Consider the following 15,837-nt stretch of genomic DNA (forward strand, 5'->3'; position numbering starts at 1 on the left):
ACCGTTCATGTCCTTTCTTGGATAGCCCTGGTTTCCACCTGGCAAAGCAATAAGTGAATTCAAAATTTGGAGAGATAAAAACATTTTTAGGCTGATTGACATTACAACTAATGGCAAAATAAGTACAAAAATACAATTGGAGACAAAATTTAAAATGACAATACCATGGATGCAATATTATCAATTATTTAATGCTTTGCACAAAGTAATCCCGTTTACCTGTGCAAATAGAACACTAAATTCTTTTGAGTCTCGATTAAAGGCTGGTTCCTCCTCGGTTAGAGGGGCAATCTCTTGCATTTACCAAGTGCTGAACGGAAGGGAGTGGAGCCGGGTTGCCTCACAGCAGAATCAGTGGCATAAGGACTGCCGGAAAAGTTTTTCAGAAGAGCAATGGAAAACCCTTTGGAAAAGCTCTCTATTTAAATCTAGATCTACGTACATTAAAATACAAAATTTTAAATTGTGGTCCCGGTGGTACATGACACCAGTGAGGCTGTTTCGTGGCAATCTGATCTCCACTCCAGGGTGTTGGAAAAAGTGTGGGGGAATGGGCACGGTGATGCACTGTTGGTGGGAGTGTCCACAAGTGCAGGCTTTTTGGAAATCAGTGATAAAAATTGCAGGGGAAATAATTGATTTCGACATTCCTTTCTTGCCAGAGTCTGTCCTCCTAAATATCTGGCATACCAAACCAAGCTCTAAAACAAAAATGGATCTTCTTTCAATTTTATTATTAGCAGCCAAAATCAATATAGCTCAATGTTGGAAATCAGATAAATGTCCAACTATTCGCCAATGGTACAATAAAATATGGGACTTGATGATCCAAGATAAATTGTCTACAAGCATATTGAGATACGAAAATCCAAGACCAGATGATAATTTTGTTGAGAAATGGTTTTTCTTTCTCTCTTATATCAATGAGAAATCCTTATTAAGCCTACCTACTCCAAAAAAGTATCAGGATTTCATCATATATTAACTATCTATGTTTATGATTTAGTTTGAGTCTTTACCTGTAATGTAAACTGTCTACGTAACGAATTACAGGTGTGTAAGCGATTGTAAAGAATTCCTTTATATATTATTTATATTATTTAATTTATATTTTGATGTATAATGATAATGCCTTGCTTATTTGTATACCAAAGATTTTGACTAGGCTGTGTGAAGTTATTTAAAATAATAAAAATTATTAGTTATAAAAAAAAAAAAGTATTGCAAGAGAGGAAGAATTTCAAATTTCTGGTGCATCTCTCTAGATAGCTCTACTCCTTCTACAGGCCAATCTTGCCTCTATATGAAAACAAGGCTTTTTTGTTTTGTGCATGTGCACTTAACTACAACTGTGGGTGTTTTGCAAATACTTTTTTTTACACTTGCATGAGGATAATATTACTTCAGTCTGGAGATGTAAATGCCAGAAAAAAAATCCAGGGGGGGGGGAACAGAGCATTCTGCCCCCACTTCCCCAAGAACCTTCTTCAATTTTTTCCAATGGAAAAATTGGAAATTTTGGGAAGTACTGAAAAAAAACCCCTCCTATGAAATCTTTGCTCTTTTAGAATGAGTGAAATCATTTTAAAGACGAGGTGGGCATGCTGCAGACACATACAGTGCTTAAATCCAAAATGCATTTCTGCACGTAGAAGGACACCTAATAATCATGAAGGGAGCATGCAGGGCTTTTACAGATTGCATGCCTTCTGTTGTCCTTTTAACCTGACTCTTGACCTTTTCATCTCTCCCTCAAACCACTTTGACACATATACCCACAGACTGAGCAACAAGTGGCATACTGCCTTTTCTTGCCAGAGGGGGAACAAAGATAAGGAGGTGGGGCAGAAACTGCACCAAAGCCTCAGAGGAGAACTCTGAAAGTTCCATAACAAACTGAGCTCACTCTAACCAGATAGTCAAAATTAAGGTAACTGTGCTAAGGTAGCATAGTGTGCATCACCTTGCAGGATTTTCTCAAGCAGAGGTGGCCAAACTGTGGCTCGGGAGCCACATGTGGCTCTTCCACACATATTGCATGGCTCTCAAAGCCACCACTGCCCTGTCAGCCGTCTCTCTTTAAATCACTTCTTCAAGCCAATCCAGTTGGCAGCTTGGAGAATGCATTTAAAGTTGCTTTCTTTCCACCTCTCTCTCTCTCTCTCCTCCTCCTTCCACCCCTCCCCCTCCCTTCCTTGCAGCTCTCAAACATCTGACGTTCATGTCTTGTGGCTCTCAAACATTAAGTCCACTTGCAGAGAGGGCGGGATATAAATTGAAAGTAATAAATAAACAAACAAACAAACAAACATTTGACATTTATTCTATGTGGCTCTTACAATAAGCAAGTTTGGCCACTCCTGCTCTCAAGTATTAGGTATATTTGTAATTTTGCTCGTATAAAACAAGACGGCATGTATAACTTTAAAATTGCATAAATATGCCAAATATTAAAATTTTATATTTGAAATTATAAAATGATGATTTTTATGCTGTTAAAGTAGTAAAAATTAGTTTGACAGAACAGGAAGTATTGCATATATTGCAATTTCCCCCAAATGTTTGTTTTTTCCCGTGAAAAATCATTTGGGTGGCAAGGCCAATAACTATACAGAATCATGAAGAATAATTCCAGATCCTGTGATTGTGTTGCTTACCTGACAAGATACACAATTTCCAACAAATCTGCAACAAATAAACTATCTACATATATATGAGTGTTATGAAGCAATGTTTGGGTGTCACTAGAAACTAGTTGTTAATTAGCTGTAGGTATAAGAAAAGCAGAGAGAAACGGACTTTAGCCCAAGTAGATCCAAATACATTCCACTTAGAGACAAACACCAGACAAGGAGCCTCAAAAAGAGCCCAAGATGGATAATCAAATTTAGAGAAGTAATCCCAATAACTAGTACAAGTTAACAAATATGCCTGATATAAACTAAGATCAGGGAAACCAAATCCTTCTTTATTAAATGGGAGTTGTGTCCTCTTTAAAGAAATGTAACAAAGATACATTTCCAGTATATTTTGTCAAAACTTTTTTAGCATCATATACGAGAATAACAACATGATCAGATCTCTTTCTATTGAGAGCAATGAAATCAGTGACCAGCCTAAGATCATCAGAGCCTTCCCTACCTCATATAAATCCTACCTGATCTACATGAACCATTTTGAAGTCTGCTAGCAAGAATAGCCATTAACATCTACATTCATCAAAAAGGCTGAAAACATGCACACTGAGTCAATATGGCCTCTGCAAGGTTTTGGAATCATAGTGATATAAGGATCATATAATGATGGTGGCAATAAGCCAGATTAAAAAATCTTGTTATATAATTGATATCATTTTGGAATTTAAAAACCTGGAAAGGTTTTATACAATTCAGTAGGCAACCCATCTGGACTTGGAGATCTGCCAGTATTCATACTCATTATTACTGTCTTAATTTCATCCATACACACTAGTGCAAAGTGATATTGGGGGCAGGGGTTTTTCCAGACAAACTTTCAATGCTCTATTTTTTAAAAGGCCTGGGCTAAAGCAAGGTTAAAGAAAGCCGTAGCTACTTACCGACAATACAAACTTCTGGTCAATATATTTCTTGGCTACATTTGGCTGGAAGTCTGGTGACTCCAGGAACCTCAGGAAAAATTCATACACCAACTAAGAAGGGAGAAAGGAAAAGGAAATAAAAAACAAAATGGATTCTGTGATACAAGTACAGGAACAGCACTTTCTGCTGATTAAGCTATCAGGTATACAGTTCCCTGTCATTTTGCCTAGGCACACAACTGCACAGTGGGTTTGAGCTTGGCTCTCCAAATTGACAATCTTACTGTTATACAAGCCTTTCTACCAGTGGTGGCTCTGATCTGTCCAGCAGAAGCTCCAGACTGTGCTTTATAGCACAAAAATAATTGTGGCACCAAAGTAATTTGTAGCACAAAGTGACAGAAAACTTATGACCAGACTTTGCCTATCAAGCAGCATTAAATACCTATTTCTCAGATATTTCTCTAAAAAGGGTTACAAGTAGTTGCATGGGAAAGTATGAGCTCTTCATTGCTTAAGCCTTAAAGTGGGGCCAAATCACCACCCCCTCCACTTGGTGTTACATAGCTGGATGTTCCTCTTAATATGCGGTACGGGACATTTTTCCAAACTGTGGAGGTGTTTTTCATTCCCTAATGCACCACATTAAACCACATGGAATAGTCTTAAAGTTGCTACTGGACTCCTACTTTGTTCTATTGCTTCAGACCAACACAGCTGCCCACCTGGATCTTTCATCCCCTAAGTTACCCACTAGGGACCTGAAATCATGCCACTGGCCCACACATTCCTGCTGCCTTGGACTTGTACAACTTTGGACCTCTGATTAGCAACTGCTTTACCAGCCCATTAAAATTATATATCTACCGCCTGCCGTTTCCTTATCTTTGGGGGGCTCTGCATGATAAATTTACAAAACCTAACCCTGATACCAATGTATGGTCCAAGGGAGCTATGCCAACAGAGGATTCTGTGTATCATTCTGCAGGTATCAACAGGAACTCTCAGCATATAAAAGCTAAACAGTGACTGAATCTTAAATGTGCAATAAAACTCAGCTACACACACGGCATTTTAAAAATGCAGAATTCTAGGACAGCAGCAGCAGTTTGTTACAGAAAAAGAATGAAGCATCTTAGAGATCAAAACATTTATTGGAACATAGTGTTTATGGGCCAGAGTCTATTTTGTCAGCCAAAGGGCTCAACTATGTAGAGCAGAGGTATCCAATGTCCAGCCCACAGACCTGATCCATCCCCTGCAGGACTGGTATCCATCCTGTGAGCAATTACCTGTCTCCTGTTTCTTTCTCCCAGCTGCTACTGCATCACCAAGTCTCTCTGAGGGGGAAGGAAAAAGCGAGTGCACAAATGTGCACGAGAGTAAGCCTCCCCCCCCACCCCCGGTTCTCTTGCTTCCTCCACTGGGGCTGCTCCTGTGTTGCCAAGCCTGTCTTCCCTCCTCTGGGGAGGAAGCATAGGGGAAGGAAAAAGAGAGTGCACATCCATGCACCACAGAAAAGCTTCTCCTGCTTTCTCCTTGGTTCTTCCACTGGGGCTGCTCCTGCATTGCCAAGCCTGTCCTTTCTAGTTTGGAGAGGGAGGAAAAAAGAGAGGGAGACAGGTGGAAGGAAGTGTGCCTGCAAGAAAAGGAACTGTCAAGACCACCATAGTTTTATTCCAAGTAGAAGCTTTCCCGTGCGTGCACACTTCTTTGCGGGGGGGGGGGGGGGGGAGATCCTTCTGACAAGCCTTGCTCTGCTGTTTTCTTTTGAGTTCTGCTCACATATGTATGCACATTAAAAATGAAGGGGGGCAGGAAAGAGATGCATCTGGGATAAGTGAAAATAAAGGAAAATTACTTTGGATTATTCTTAAAAGGGTTTTTTAAAAAAAGTTTACATTTCTGTGTCTGTATCTAGGGTTTTATTTTCTTTCAAAAAGGCTCTGTTTAGAAATTACAACACTTGGATTGGATTCCTTGGTTTAATGACTAGAAGTTGATGGCTAAGTATTTAAAAATACATTTATTGCTCCATATATTCCAGTTCAACATGTGGTCTCCCTCTTTCCCCTCTCACCTCTGGCTGCCTATTTTCACATTAACCACCCCTTGCTTTTTAAACTGTTTATTATCATCACTAGCAGTGAGTGGATTTTGTCCAGTCTGAAAGCAACACATTATTTCACTTGGAGAGATCCTCCTTTCCTGTTCTATCAGATGGAAAAAAATAGTAAAAGAAACCTAACAGCACAGCTTGCAATCTTTATTAATGGAAGGGAACAAGAGTCCAGTAGCACCTTCATGACAAACAAAATTTGTGGGAGGGGGGGCATGATATTTCATGAGTCACTGCTCACTTCTTCAGATGCAGTTAGAAGAATGTGAGTCCATCTGGCCTTATTTCTTGGAGAATGAAGTGATTTCAGATGCCAAATAACAATAGCAGCTAATGGTAAGGGGAGAAAAAACCTGGGTCTCAGTTCAACCCAGAAGGATGCATTGAGCTTCATTATCAGTTGCAATTCAGCAGTCTCTCTTCATAATCTCTCTCTGAAAGTCCTTTGTTAGGGAACTGCTATTCTTAGGTCAGCAACTGAATGTCCTAGAAGGTTAAAATGCCCTCCCCACTGGTCTTTGAATGTTGTGGTTTCCTATAGCTGTAGAAAGAGTAAGAGTCCATTGGCACCTTGCAGACTAACAAAATTTGTGGTAGGGTATGATCTTCTGTGAGTCACTACTCATTTCTTCAGACTTATGTCCATTTATTCTTTGCATCCTCCTGGACCAAACTGAGAGCTAGGTTTCCTGTCTCATTACCAATGATGATATCTCCGTGTCTACTACCCTTCTGCATATCAACCCTAATCCAATCAAGCCTATATTCATTTGGCATCTGAAATAGAGCTTTATAAAGTTTATATATCTGGTACCTCGTGCTACATTTTATGGCACACCTGATCCAGCCTGACGAAGTGACATTTATGTCAGATCTGGCCTTCATAACAAATGAGTTCGACACCTCTGAACTGTAGAGTATCTAGAGAGTGCCAGAAAAATACAGACATTTAACAGGGGGGCAAAATAGATTCGGTGTATCACAGTGGGAAAAGTCTGCCAAACTAAGATGCATGTGTTTATTAGGTGTGATATAGTAGCACTTTTCCTATACTCTTAAAGCCAATTTTTTTTAAAAAATGCAATCAGTTACAGCCAGCTAAAAATAAACTTCAGTCAGATGAACCATTTATTTAAAAAAATCCTATCTGAACAGTTTAAAAAACACCAATTTACAGCATTGAAAATATGCTGGCATAACTAAGTCTAATGGTGAACTTGGAACTTCTATTGGAAATTTGAAAATATTTCCGAAAGAATGGATTTTTTGGAAGTGGATGGCTTGTGTGCAACAGTTCTTCAAAAACTATAAAGGAGATTATAAAATAGGAGTTCTGACAGAATGGGGATAAGATGATCATTGGTGTAGTGTAAACTTTAAGAGTATGTGGGCAGGAGGTTTGTAATATCAGAGAGATGCTTGCACTGATTGGCACAGGAAAGGAGAGCTGAAACTGATATCTCTTGAGAAAGCTTTTATCTCTCCTTCCCCAGCCAGCAGGTGAACAGAAGTGCTGCAAGACCTCTGAGAAAGAAGTCAATGAAAAATGTAAGCAATTCATCTCAGCAAGTGCTTAATTCAATGATTGACATTAGCATACTGGTTTAAGTAGCAATTCCATCCTGTCACAAATGGATTGATAGTCTGATCTTATGCAAGTTTACTTTAAAAAGAAATCTGAGATCTTAATGCTTGATCTCTAGTAAGGGGCACAGGACTGCAGGCGCTGGACAGCTCCAAAGACTTCATCCTGTCCCTGCCTTGCCTCAAGTGCCTTTGCAGACAGGAAGACCAAAAAAGCAGCATTTTCTATAACTTGCTAATTGAAACTTCCTCCTGGAAAACCCAGCATCCTCACTCTTGCTTCCTCTTTTAGCATCCAAAGAGCTTTTGCTCACAGACATAGCCAGATGGCTGCAGACATTTCCTCCTTTTTGCGGGCAAACAGCATAGTCAAGCAATAGTTAGCTCTCCCACCTGAAGATGAGCCTACAGACCACATCTACCCTACTGCCCTGGCCCTTACCTGGAGATGTGGCCAAGCGGCTTCTAGCGTGGGTTCATCTTCTTCGGGGTCAAACTCTGCTCCTGTTGGATTGGACGATGGGGGAAGCGTCCGGAAGAGATTCACTGAAAACTAACAAATGTGATGAGAAAGGTGGGTTCAACTAGTGTTTTGGTCATTTCTTTCCAAGGAAGATACTGCAAATCTGACATTCCTTAACTGTCCTCACAATAAGCATCCAGTATTCTCAAAGCCAAGACACCCCAATCCCTACAGGGCTAACAGGACAAGCATCTCTTCATTGATCTATATTCTGTGTACAGTTCTTCACCCACATTTCAAACCAATCAACACCAGTCACTTCTAGTCTGAGAAACAGACTGCTGCTGGCAGACCAGGTGTCATTCATCCAAGATCTTAACTTTTTTCTAGCTCCCCATGAGAGTACACAACCGCACCATTTTTTTCCGCAGGCACAGAGAACATGTGTTCCTAGCCACTTGAACATCTGCAGCAAAAAGCAACAACCAGAAGTCTAGTCAGTCTTACCATAATAACAGCTTCAGGGTAAATGGCCTCCGTCACAACATCCCGATTGTGTGTGATGTACTCTACCATTTCATTGAGACCCGCTCGCTTCACCTCTTTGAACTTCAAGTCACTGAGGGGGTCAGAGACAAAGTCAAAGAGGACGCAGCACTGCCGCAACTTCTGTATGAAGAGTTCTTCCCGTTCATGAGGCGGAGCATCTGTGAGAAGCAAAAAAGGGCAAGTTTTTGTATCAGCTCCTCTGATAAAACTGGTCAGCCATATACACATCTGAAATGCATCTGAAGCTAAAACTTAGCAGATTGAACATGGCCTGTGTGTGGATGGGAACCCTGGGTCTCCCAAATCCTAGTCTGACGCTCTAACTATCCTGCAATGCAGGCTGTTCTTCTAGTAACCTATTGTTACAGGGTTGTAACATTTACTGAAGGGGAAAAAAAATGTGAGAAATGCTTTGCATTCAGGGAAAGCATCTAACAGCATCACACGTGTCTTTAATGTAAGAGCTGTCTTGGTAGACCACAAAGATCCACCTGTTTCAGACACCAGCCAGCCAAATGGTCTTCTTTTCATTCCCATCTTCACACCTTCTTTCATGTTTTTCCCCTGAGTCATGAATAGCTTGTGCCTCTGTCAACTGGCTTCAAATCCCTTCTCCATAGCAAATACTTGACTTCAAATAACTGATGCTTTATTGGATTACATCCGAGATACAGAAGAGCAACTATTCAGTTATTTCAACCTGTTTGTTTTAATCTGCTCTTAAATACTTTGGGTACAGGCTTTTGTAAAACTCCCATTTGTTTAATCGTCTGATATTTTATTCCCCCCTACTTAACTGCCCCACCATTTGCAATGTGAGTCAAAGTTGTACAAACCAATAGAAGCTCTTTCTGCAATGTGGAAAGGTAAAAAACAGACGGGTATGTTGCTATCAAGAAAGGCTGGATAGGATTTGGACAACACTAAATGAAATTGGTCTGATTTATTTTCAAAAAATGCCAAACTGTGATGCTTGACCAAGTCATTTTATACAGACCACGTCAGATTTCTTGCAAACACAACTGGACTATGGTGGTATTTCTTGGGGGAGGGGGTTCCCTCCAAAATACTTATTTGTCAATTAAAATATTTATACCTTGCTTTTCCTGTGGGCTCAAAGAGGCTTGTAGTAATAAGATATTACAAGTTAAAACCAAAATAAAATAACAGATGAAAAGCAGTTCATTGGGAAGAAAATAACAACAAAAAGATGTGAGGTCCTTCTATACTTCACAGTTACTTTCCATTCAGCACTGCAGTCATTTAAGTCAACATGACTCACTGCTGAATCAACCTCTTTTTGCACCTTTAGAAATCCTCCATTGTTGGCATACAGATTATACAGCTGCTGCTTGCCTAGCTTGAACGCACAGAAATCCACTCTCACCTTTAAGGGCAGGGAGCTTTTGAAGTTCCCGGTTTTTGCTCAAGTTGAAGCGAGAGGAGCTCTGCCTTCGCTCCTTCTTTACAATCTGGGGTCCTCCTGAATACTTGATCTTATTCAGCTGCGTCGGTGGTGGGGTACTGTTGCTGGGGCGCTTATTCGAGGTTTGCTGTTGTTGCTGCTGCTGCTGCTGCTGTTGGACCTGAAGTGGAAAGAGCAGAAAAATAAACCAAGATCTGGGCCTCGTCATGTTATAGTCTACACAAGTATCTGACTTGCTGAAGATCAAAACCTTATCTGTCTGAACAATACAACAGTAATTTCCAAAGGTTTATTTAAAATACCCACCATCATAGGTTTGCTTTGGTAGCCATTAGTTACCATCAATGAAATGACATCAAACGATATTAGCATCTGACTGTTTTAATGTTTTAATTTTTAATTCTAATTATGATGTATTGTGTGTGAAATGTTACTGTGATTTTACTGGTTGTGAGCCGCCCTGAGCCTGCTTCAGCAGGGAGGGCAGGATATAAATCCAATAAACCATAAACCAGTTGCTCTCAATCTGGAAGTAAATCCCCTAGGAAGGCCCCAAAGGCCCCACTAGCAATTTCCCAACATGCTACTTGGGAATCACTGCCATGTATTATCACATTTGAGTACAACATCACTAATGTGAGTACCTTCATGCCAGCTCTACTTCACACAATTCACTAGCCAGCACAATGCAATAAAGCGTGCTACTGAGACAGAGCACACAGTAAATACAATCTCCTCATCTTCTGTGTTTTAAATAAAAATCTTATTACTTTTAATGGAAAACTCTAAACAGAATTTTCCAGATTTTAACAACTGAGGGCAAAACTTGTACAAGGAGACTTCTTCTGCTAGTAGGTATTAACATCCTAGGTATACTATTAGGTAGGCTGCACTGTTCCTTTAGTGTAAGTATAGTCATAACCAGTGCACTGCTAGGCTATTTGAACATTCTAACAAAATCTACCACCAATTTTCATTTTAAATCACTGATAGACTATTCTATATATCAGGTTATTCTGTTGATCTCTGTAGTAAGCATGAGCCCCATACTCCCACATCTATAAAACCAATTCCAGTATTCAAAACTCACTGATGTAGTGTCTAGAACTCACAAAGAAAACTCCTTCTATGATTACAGCCTGAAGGTAAGATTTTTTTAAACAATAACTGATCTCAATGCAGTCAATTAAACATTCAGCAGAACATATGGTAATCCTCAAATACAAATATAGGGGGGATTGTTTCCAAGCAACTCTAAGTCTAGAGCCTCCCTGCGTTGGATCTTGAGGTAAATTTCTGCTCACAGAAATTGCAGACCACTAATGTTCCCCTCATGCTGTTCCTGAGGGTCTCCATAGTTCAGTAGCGACATTTTGGGCTACAGTGGGGGTGGGGGGAAGAGGCAAGGGAGTTGCGTTCTGCAGAAGGAGCCCAGCCCCTTGGTATGTAAAGCTAATGCATTAGAGTGAAGGTTGAACCACTTTCCCAATACAGTAATTTTTCACATGCAGCAATACTTTGACCTGGGTGTCTTTTCAAACAAGCAATCCCCACAGGCATAACAAAGTGATGTTCACTGTACTAAGAACCCTGATGAATGTCGCATACCAGAAACACTGGTTGCACCTGGAAGTCTAGGTGTCCAAAGGAGTGCCCCTTAATCTGTTATTCTGTTTTATGAATCCCTGGATAGTAAAGCAGATAGTTAAACTCTTTGAGAGACATTTCAGGATCGGGGAAGGGAAAGATTAGCACTTGAAGCTCCCTGCCTTCTCTTCATCCAGGTATAGAGGACAATTTGTGAAGGCAAAGATGGCTTGTCCCATAACAAGACTGTTAGGAAGAAGGAAGAGTCAGAGAAAGCTGGAGGATACCAGTATTTTGAGGTGTCTCTCTATGTAAGTATATGTCCACAGAATGACAAAGTAATCCTCAATCAGTTTTCACAGAACTAACGAATTCTGAAGCTTTATGCTATTCAGATACACATTTGATTTCTTATCTCAATGGGCTTCTAAATACACTTTGGAGGAACATGAATAATTGCAACGTACAGCTTAGTAGATACTTGGCTTAGAAATACTAAGCAATATACTAAACCAATACTAAGCAAGACCTCAAAACCATTTAAAATTTACTTGCTAACATTTTCAGACATGAACTTTTAAGGCAGTACTGGACCTCCAGTAGGCTGTACCATGGTTTTTATTTATCTGATACCTTCAGGAGGGACTGTAGCCAGATAGCTTAACTGTGTCCACACATGGGGCAATGCAACAAGATTAAGACTATTTTGGTCAATGATATTATGCAAAACTAGCAGTAAAGCCCATTGTAGAAAGAAATACAATGGGCCCTAGAAAAATATTTTTTGGGGGGTGATGAATGTGTAGGTGGCAGGAAGGAAGGTAGACAAACAGAATGAAAGAAAAAGAAAGCGAGAGACAGGGAAAGAATGAGACAGAGCAGTAGGAAAAAGATGGGGAGAAAGGGGTGTGAGAAAGAAAAATGGAAGGAAGGAAGGCAGACAGAATGAAATAAAAAGAAAGACAGAGAGAAAGAACAGAAGGGAGAGGTTAAAAAGAGAGGGAGAAAGGAGTGAGAGAAAGAAAAATGAGAAGATAGAATGAAAGAAAAAGACAGAGACCGAGAAAGAATGAGAGGAAGGAAGGAAGGAAGGAAGGAAGGAAGGAAGGAAGGAAGGAAGGAAGGAAGGAAGGAAGGAAGGAAGGAAGGAAGGAAGGAAGGAAGGAAGGAAGGAAGTTATAGAAAAGTTCAGAAGGAAGGAGTGAAAAAAGGAAGGAAGGAAAATGACAGGAAGACAGATAGGCAGGCAGGAAGGTAGGCAGCCATTAGAAGCCTCCTTTCCATCCCCTCCCACTTGCAAGCGAGGGGGAGTGAAAGGGAGCCTTCCAATGGCTCTCCACATCTTAAAGCAAGCAGTTGACAGGCAGATCCGCTCCACTGGTGGCTGTAAGAAGCAGCAAGTCATTGCAAGCCCCACTTTTGCTCCCTCCTGCTTGCAGGTGGCAGGAAAGTGAAAGAGAGTCCATTCCATCTCATGGGGCCATAGGACAGAATGGAGTCCATTCTTTGCTATGAGCCCACAGGGCAGAATGGATTCCATTCCATCCTATGGGTCCATAGGATACAATGGAGTTCATTCTGTCCAATGGACTCACAGTATAGAATGAACTCAAATCTGTCCAATGGGCCCATAGGACAGAATGGAGACCATTCTGTCCTATGGGCTCATAGCATAGAATGGAGTCCATTGTGTCCTATGGACCCATAAGGACAGAATAAAGTCCATTCTATCATATGAGCCCACTGTAACCTAATTTGAATAGAAAGAGTGAAGAGTATTTGCAGATGAAAAGGGGGCTTGATATATTATATAGTGCCAGTCTGTTTATCTGCTGCAGTTGAAGGATATAGGCAATTGTTGGAATGTAGGTGCCAGATGACCCTTTAATAGTTATATCAAAACAAATATCCTGCCTCACTCCTTTGCTAGCAGTGGCTTACAAAACAAGCCACGCCTACAAAAGCAACTAAAGTATTAACAATCCTAAAGAAAATGATTCTGCAGCCTTTATCATTTCTGTTTGCCCAACAGAAGGAATGAGGCAGGATATTGAAGTACCTGCTGTTTATAGTCCATATAATATAGCATATATTATGAACTGGATCCCCCACAAAATCTCAGGTGACAGAAGGAATTCGTCAGCAGAACAGAATTTCTCCTCCCACTCTCACTGCAGGACAATGTGCTCCCCAAAATGCAACTTCTAGGGGAAAGGGGACACCTAGGAACAGCAAGAAGTTGAGGCTGGAGATCTGCTGCAGGAGGGGGAAATTGGCAAAAATTGCCTCCTTCTTCTGCCAACAGAAATTTTCCACTGGTTCCAAACCCTCTGCAATTATGATTAGGTCCAGAACCTTGATTATATTTTATCAATAGCAGCCAAAGCAGTCATTGCTGCTAACTGGCGCGCCAAGCAACGCATACAGAAATTCACTGGTGGACTGAAGTTTTGACTACAAAAATCTCATCAATTGGAGGCTCAATTTAAAAAAAAATCAGATACACCATTTTTCTCATGGACTCTGAGGGGCGTGTACAAAATTGTATGCTTACAGTTCATACTAAGGATTTCAGAAGCTACCCTTATTTCTCATTATTGCGCAGTCTGTGTTGTGGATAGTTGTTAAATATGCTTTCCCCCCCTTTCTTTTTAAGATGTTGCATTTAGTTTCTCTTTTGAAAAGTCTATTTTTCTTCCATTTTGTAGCATTTCTGAATTACAGACTTCAGTTTTAAAAACTTACCAAGATCCTTCCTTCGTAGGGGATACCCCTTCACCAATAGCCCAAATGATTAGCATTGTTTGCTCACTACAGAGTGGTTTGTGGGCAGGGTCATTGATTCCCCCCTCCCACTGTAGAGCCCCCAAGCTATTCTCAGACTCCCTTGGTGGCAGTTTCAAGTGGTGCAGCAGGCTACAGAATGAAGTTAGCTTTTGCAAACACCAACCAGTTTGCACTAGATAGCATCTAAGGGATTGCCAACCTTTTTAAAAATGGTAACTCCTTCTGAGTAATGAAATGTCACCCAGGCTACTTTCCCACACACCTCTGCCATGGTTACCAAGTTCTGGTTTGTCCTAGAAACAGAATATGGTCTAGAAAGAGTACCAGAAATTAAGCTGTTAGCTAAGCAGCACACAGTAAAATCCTATGAAATAGAATTAAAAACCAAACCAAACCCAAGAGCAGGCATTTGTGTGATCTTTTCCTGGATCTTCTTGAGGATGGATGAAATATTCTGCAGTAGTTGGGAAGCTCCTGAGCTACTTTTTGGACACCCCTCCTTCAGATCTAAGACTCAGCCTACTGCATCAAACAATCACAACCATCACAGGCAGATCTTTTACACCTGTTAACATAAATGCAAAATACAACTTTTCCATGGAGATAGTTGACATATTCATCTGAGATTTATCCAGTGAGATCCAACCAGTTTTCTACTGGAGCAATGGGAAGAAGACAGTCCGAACCTTCATGGACTAAAGGTGTGAGGGGCCAGAGTTGAAGTAAGGAGGCAAATTAAGTGAGATTTGAGTTAAAAAGCTGGCTGGATCCAACCCATCATTGGCAAGGAAATCTAGTAATATATGCATGTAATTCAGCCCCAGGTGTACTGCAATTCTTGTTTGCTATGAAAAAGAAGTTTGCTGTCTTAGAGCACCTGCAAGCACTGACATAGGACAGGTTATCTCAGCTGCAAAACACAATAGATGAAACAGAAAAGAGACTGCAGAAAAAGAGAACATGTATTTATTGCATGGTAAGTGTGATTCTTAGCTTTCAGCTTATCCTAAACCACAATCAGGAATCTGAATGCATTAGAGCACAAGTCAAGCCAGAGAATGGTGAGATCTCTGCAAGGCTGTCCCATTCACACAAAACAGCTTGTAGAGCTGGACGAATAGATTGCAAAGACTCCACTGTGAATGGTTAAGTCATATATCACTCTGTTCTGCTGGCAAAGACTAGACTTGCTGTTCTAAGCCTTTGCATTGGACCAGAGTCTCACTAAGTTCTAGAAGTGCAAGGCTACTCTAAAATTGCCTTCACTATACTGCAGTCTTCTTTATCTTTCCCACCTTTCTTTTCACTTTTCAACCATCAACCACTTTTCTTTTCAACTCTGCTTTTATTTTCCTTGTGCTTTAGTCTCCTTGACTGCTCTGCACCCCAGACACTAATTAGGAACTTCCCAGACTTGAGCTGCCCAAAAGCCACCAAAGAGAAAACTGACAAATTGGTAAGCCAATTACAGAAGCATATGTTTCTGCAAGCAGTTTCTGCAACTGTGCAACTCTCTTGCTTCAGACCTTCAACCCCCAAGTTAAAGTATTTCTGAAGGAATTTATCAGGTTTTGATGGTAATTTTGTTTTTTTGTTTTTAAAACATTAATAAGGTGGCTGGAAAGTTTAGTTTATCAAAACAAAAAGAGTACAGCTGCCAAACATCAACATGTCTCTGATAACCAAATCCTGCAAAACAGATAAGGCCACCAAGATCAAGGCACAGAAAAATAAAGTGATAAAAGGGGAGAAGTCCATGCAGG

At 40.5% G+C, this 15,837-nt stretch overlaps 1 protein-coding gene across 3 annotated transcripts in view; it reads right to left on the reverse strand.

The window, feature by feature from the left end:
* Positions 1 to 15,837, reverse strand: part of PPP2R5D (protein phosphatase 2 regulatory subunit B'delta) — a 48,385-nt gene that overhangs the window by 18,759 nt on the left and 13,789 nt on the right. For all 3 annotated transcript variants that reach the window (XM_060248123.1, XM_060248133.1, XM_060248116.1), the window contains exons 3-6: positions 9,662 to 9,860; positions 8,233 to 8,432; positions 7,705 to 7,815; positions 3,578 to 3,670 (exon numbers count right to left, since the gene is read on the reverse strand). In XM_060248123.1, the coding sequence (XP_060104106.1) occupies positions 3,578 to 3,670; positions 7,705 to 7,815; positions 8,233 to 8,432; positions 9,662 to 9,860 (603 nt within the window). The remainder of the gene's footprint in view (positions 1 to 3,577; positions 3,671 to 7,704; positions 7,816 to 8,232; positions 8,433 to 9,661; positions 9,861 to 15,837) is intronic.

Source organism: Heteronotia binoei, chromosome 1, assembly GCF_032191835.1.
Source record: "Heteronotia binoei isolate CCM8104 ecotype False Entrance Well chromosome 1, APGP_CSIRO_Hbin_v1, whole genome shotgun sequence".
Lineage (NCBI taxonomy): Eukaryota > Metazoa > Chordata > Lepidosauria > Squamata > Gekkonidae > Heteronotia > Heteronotia binoei.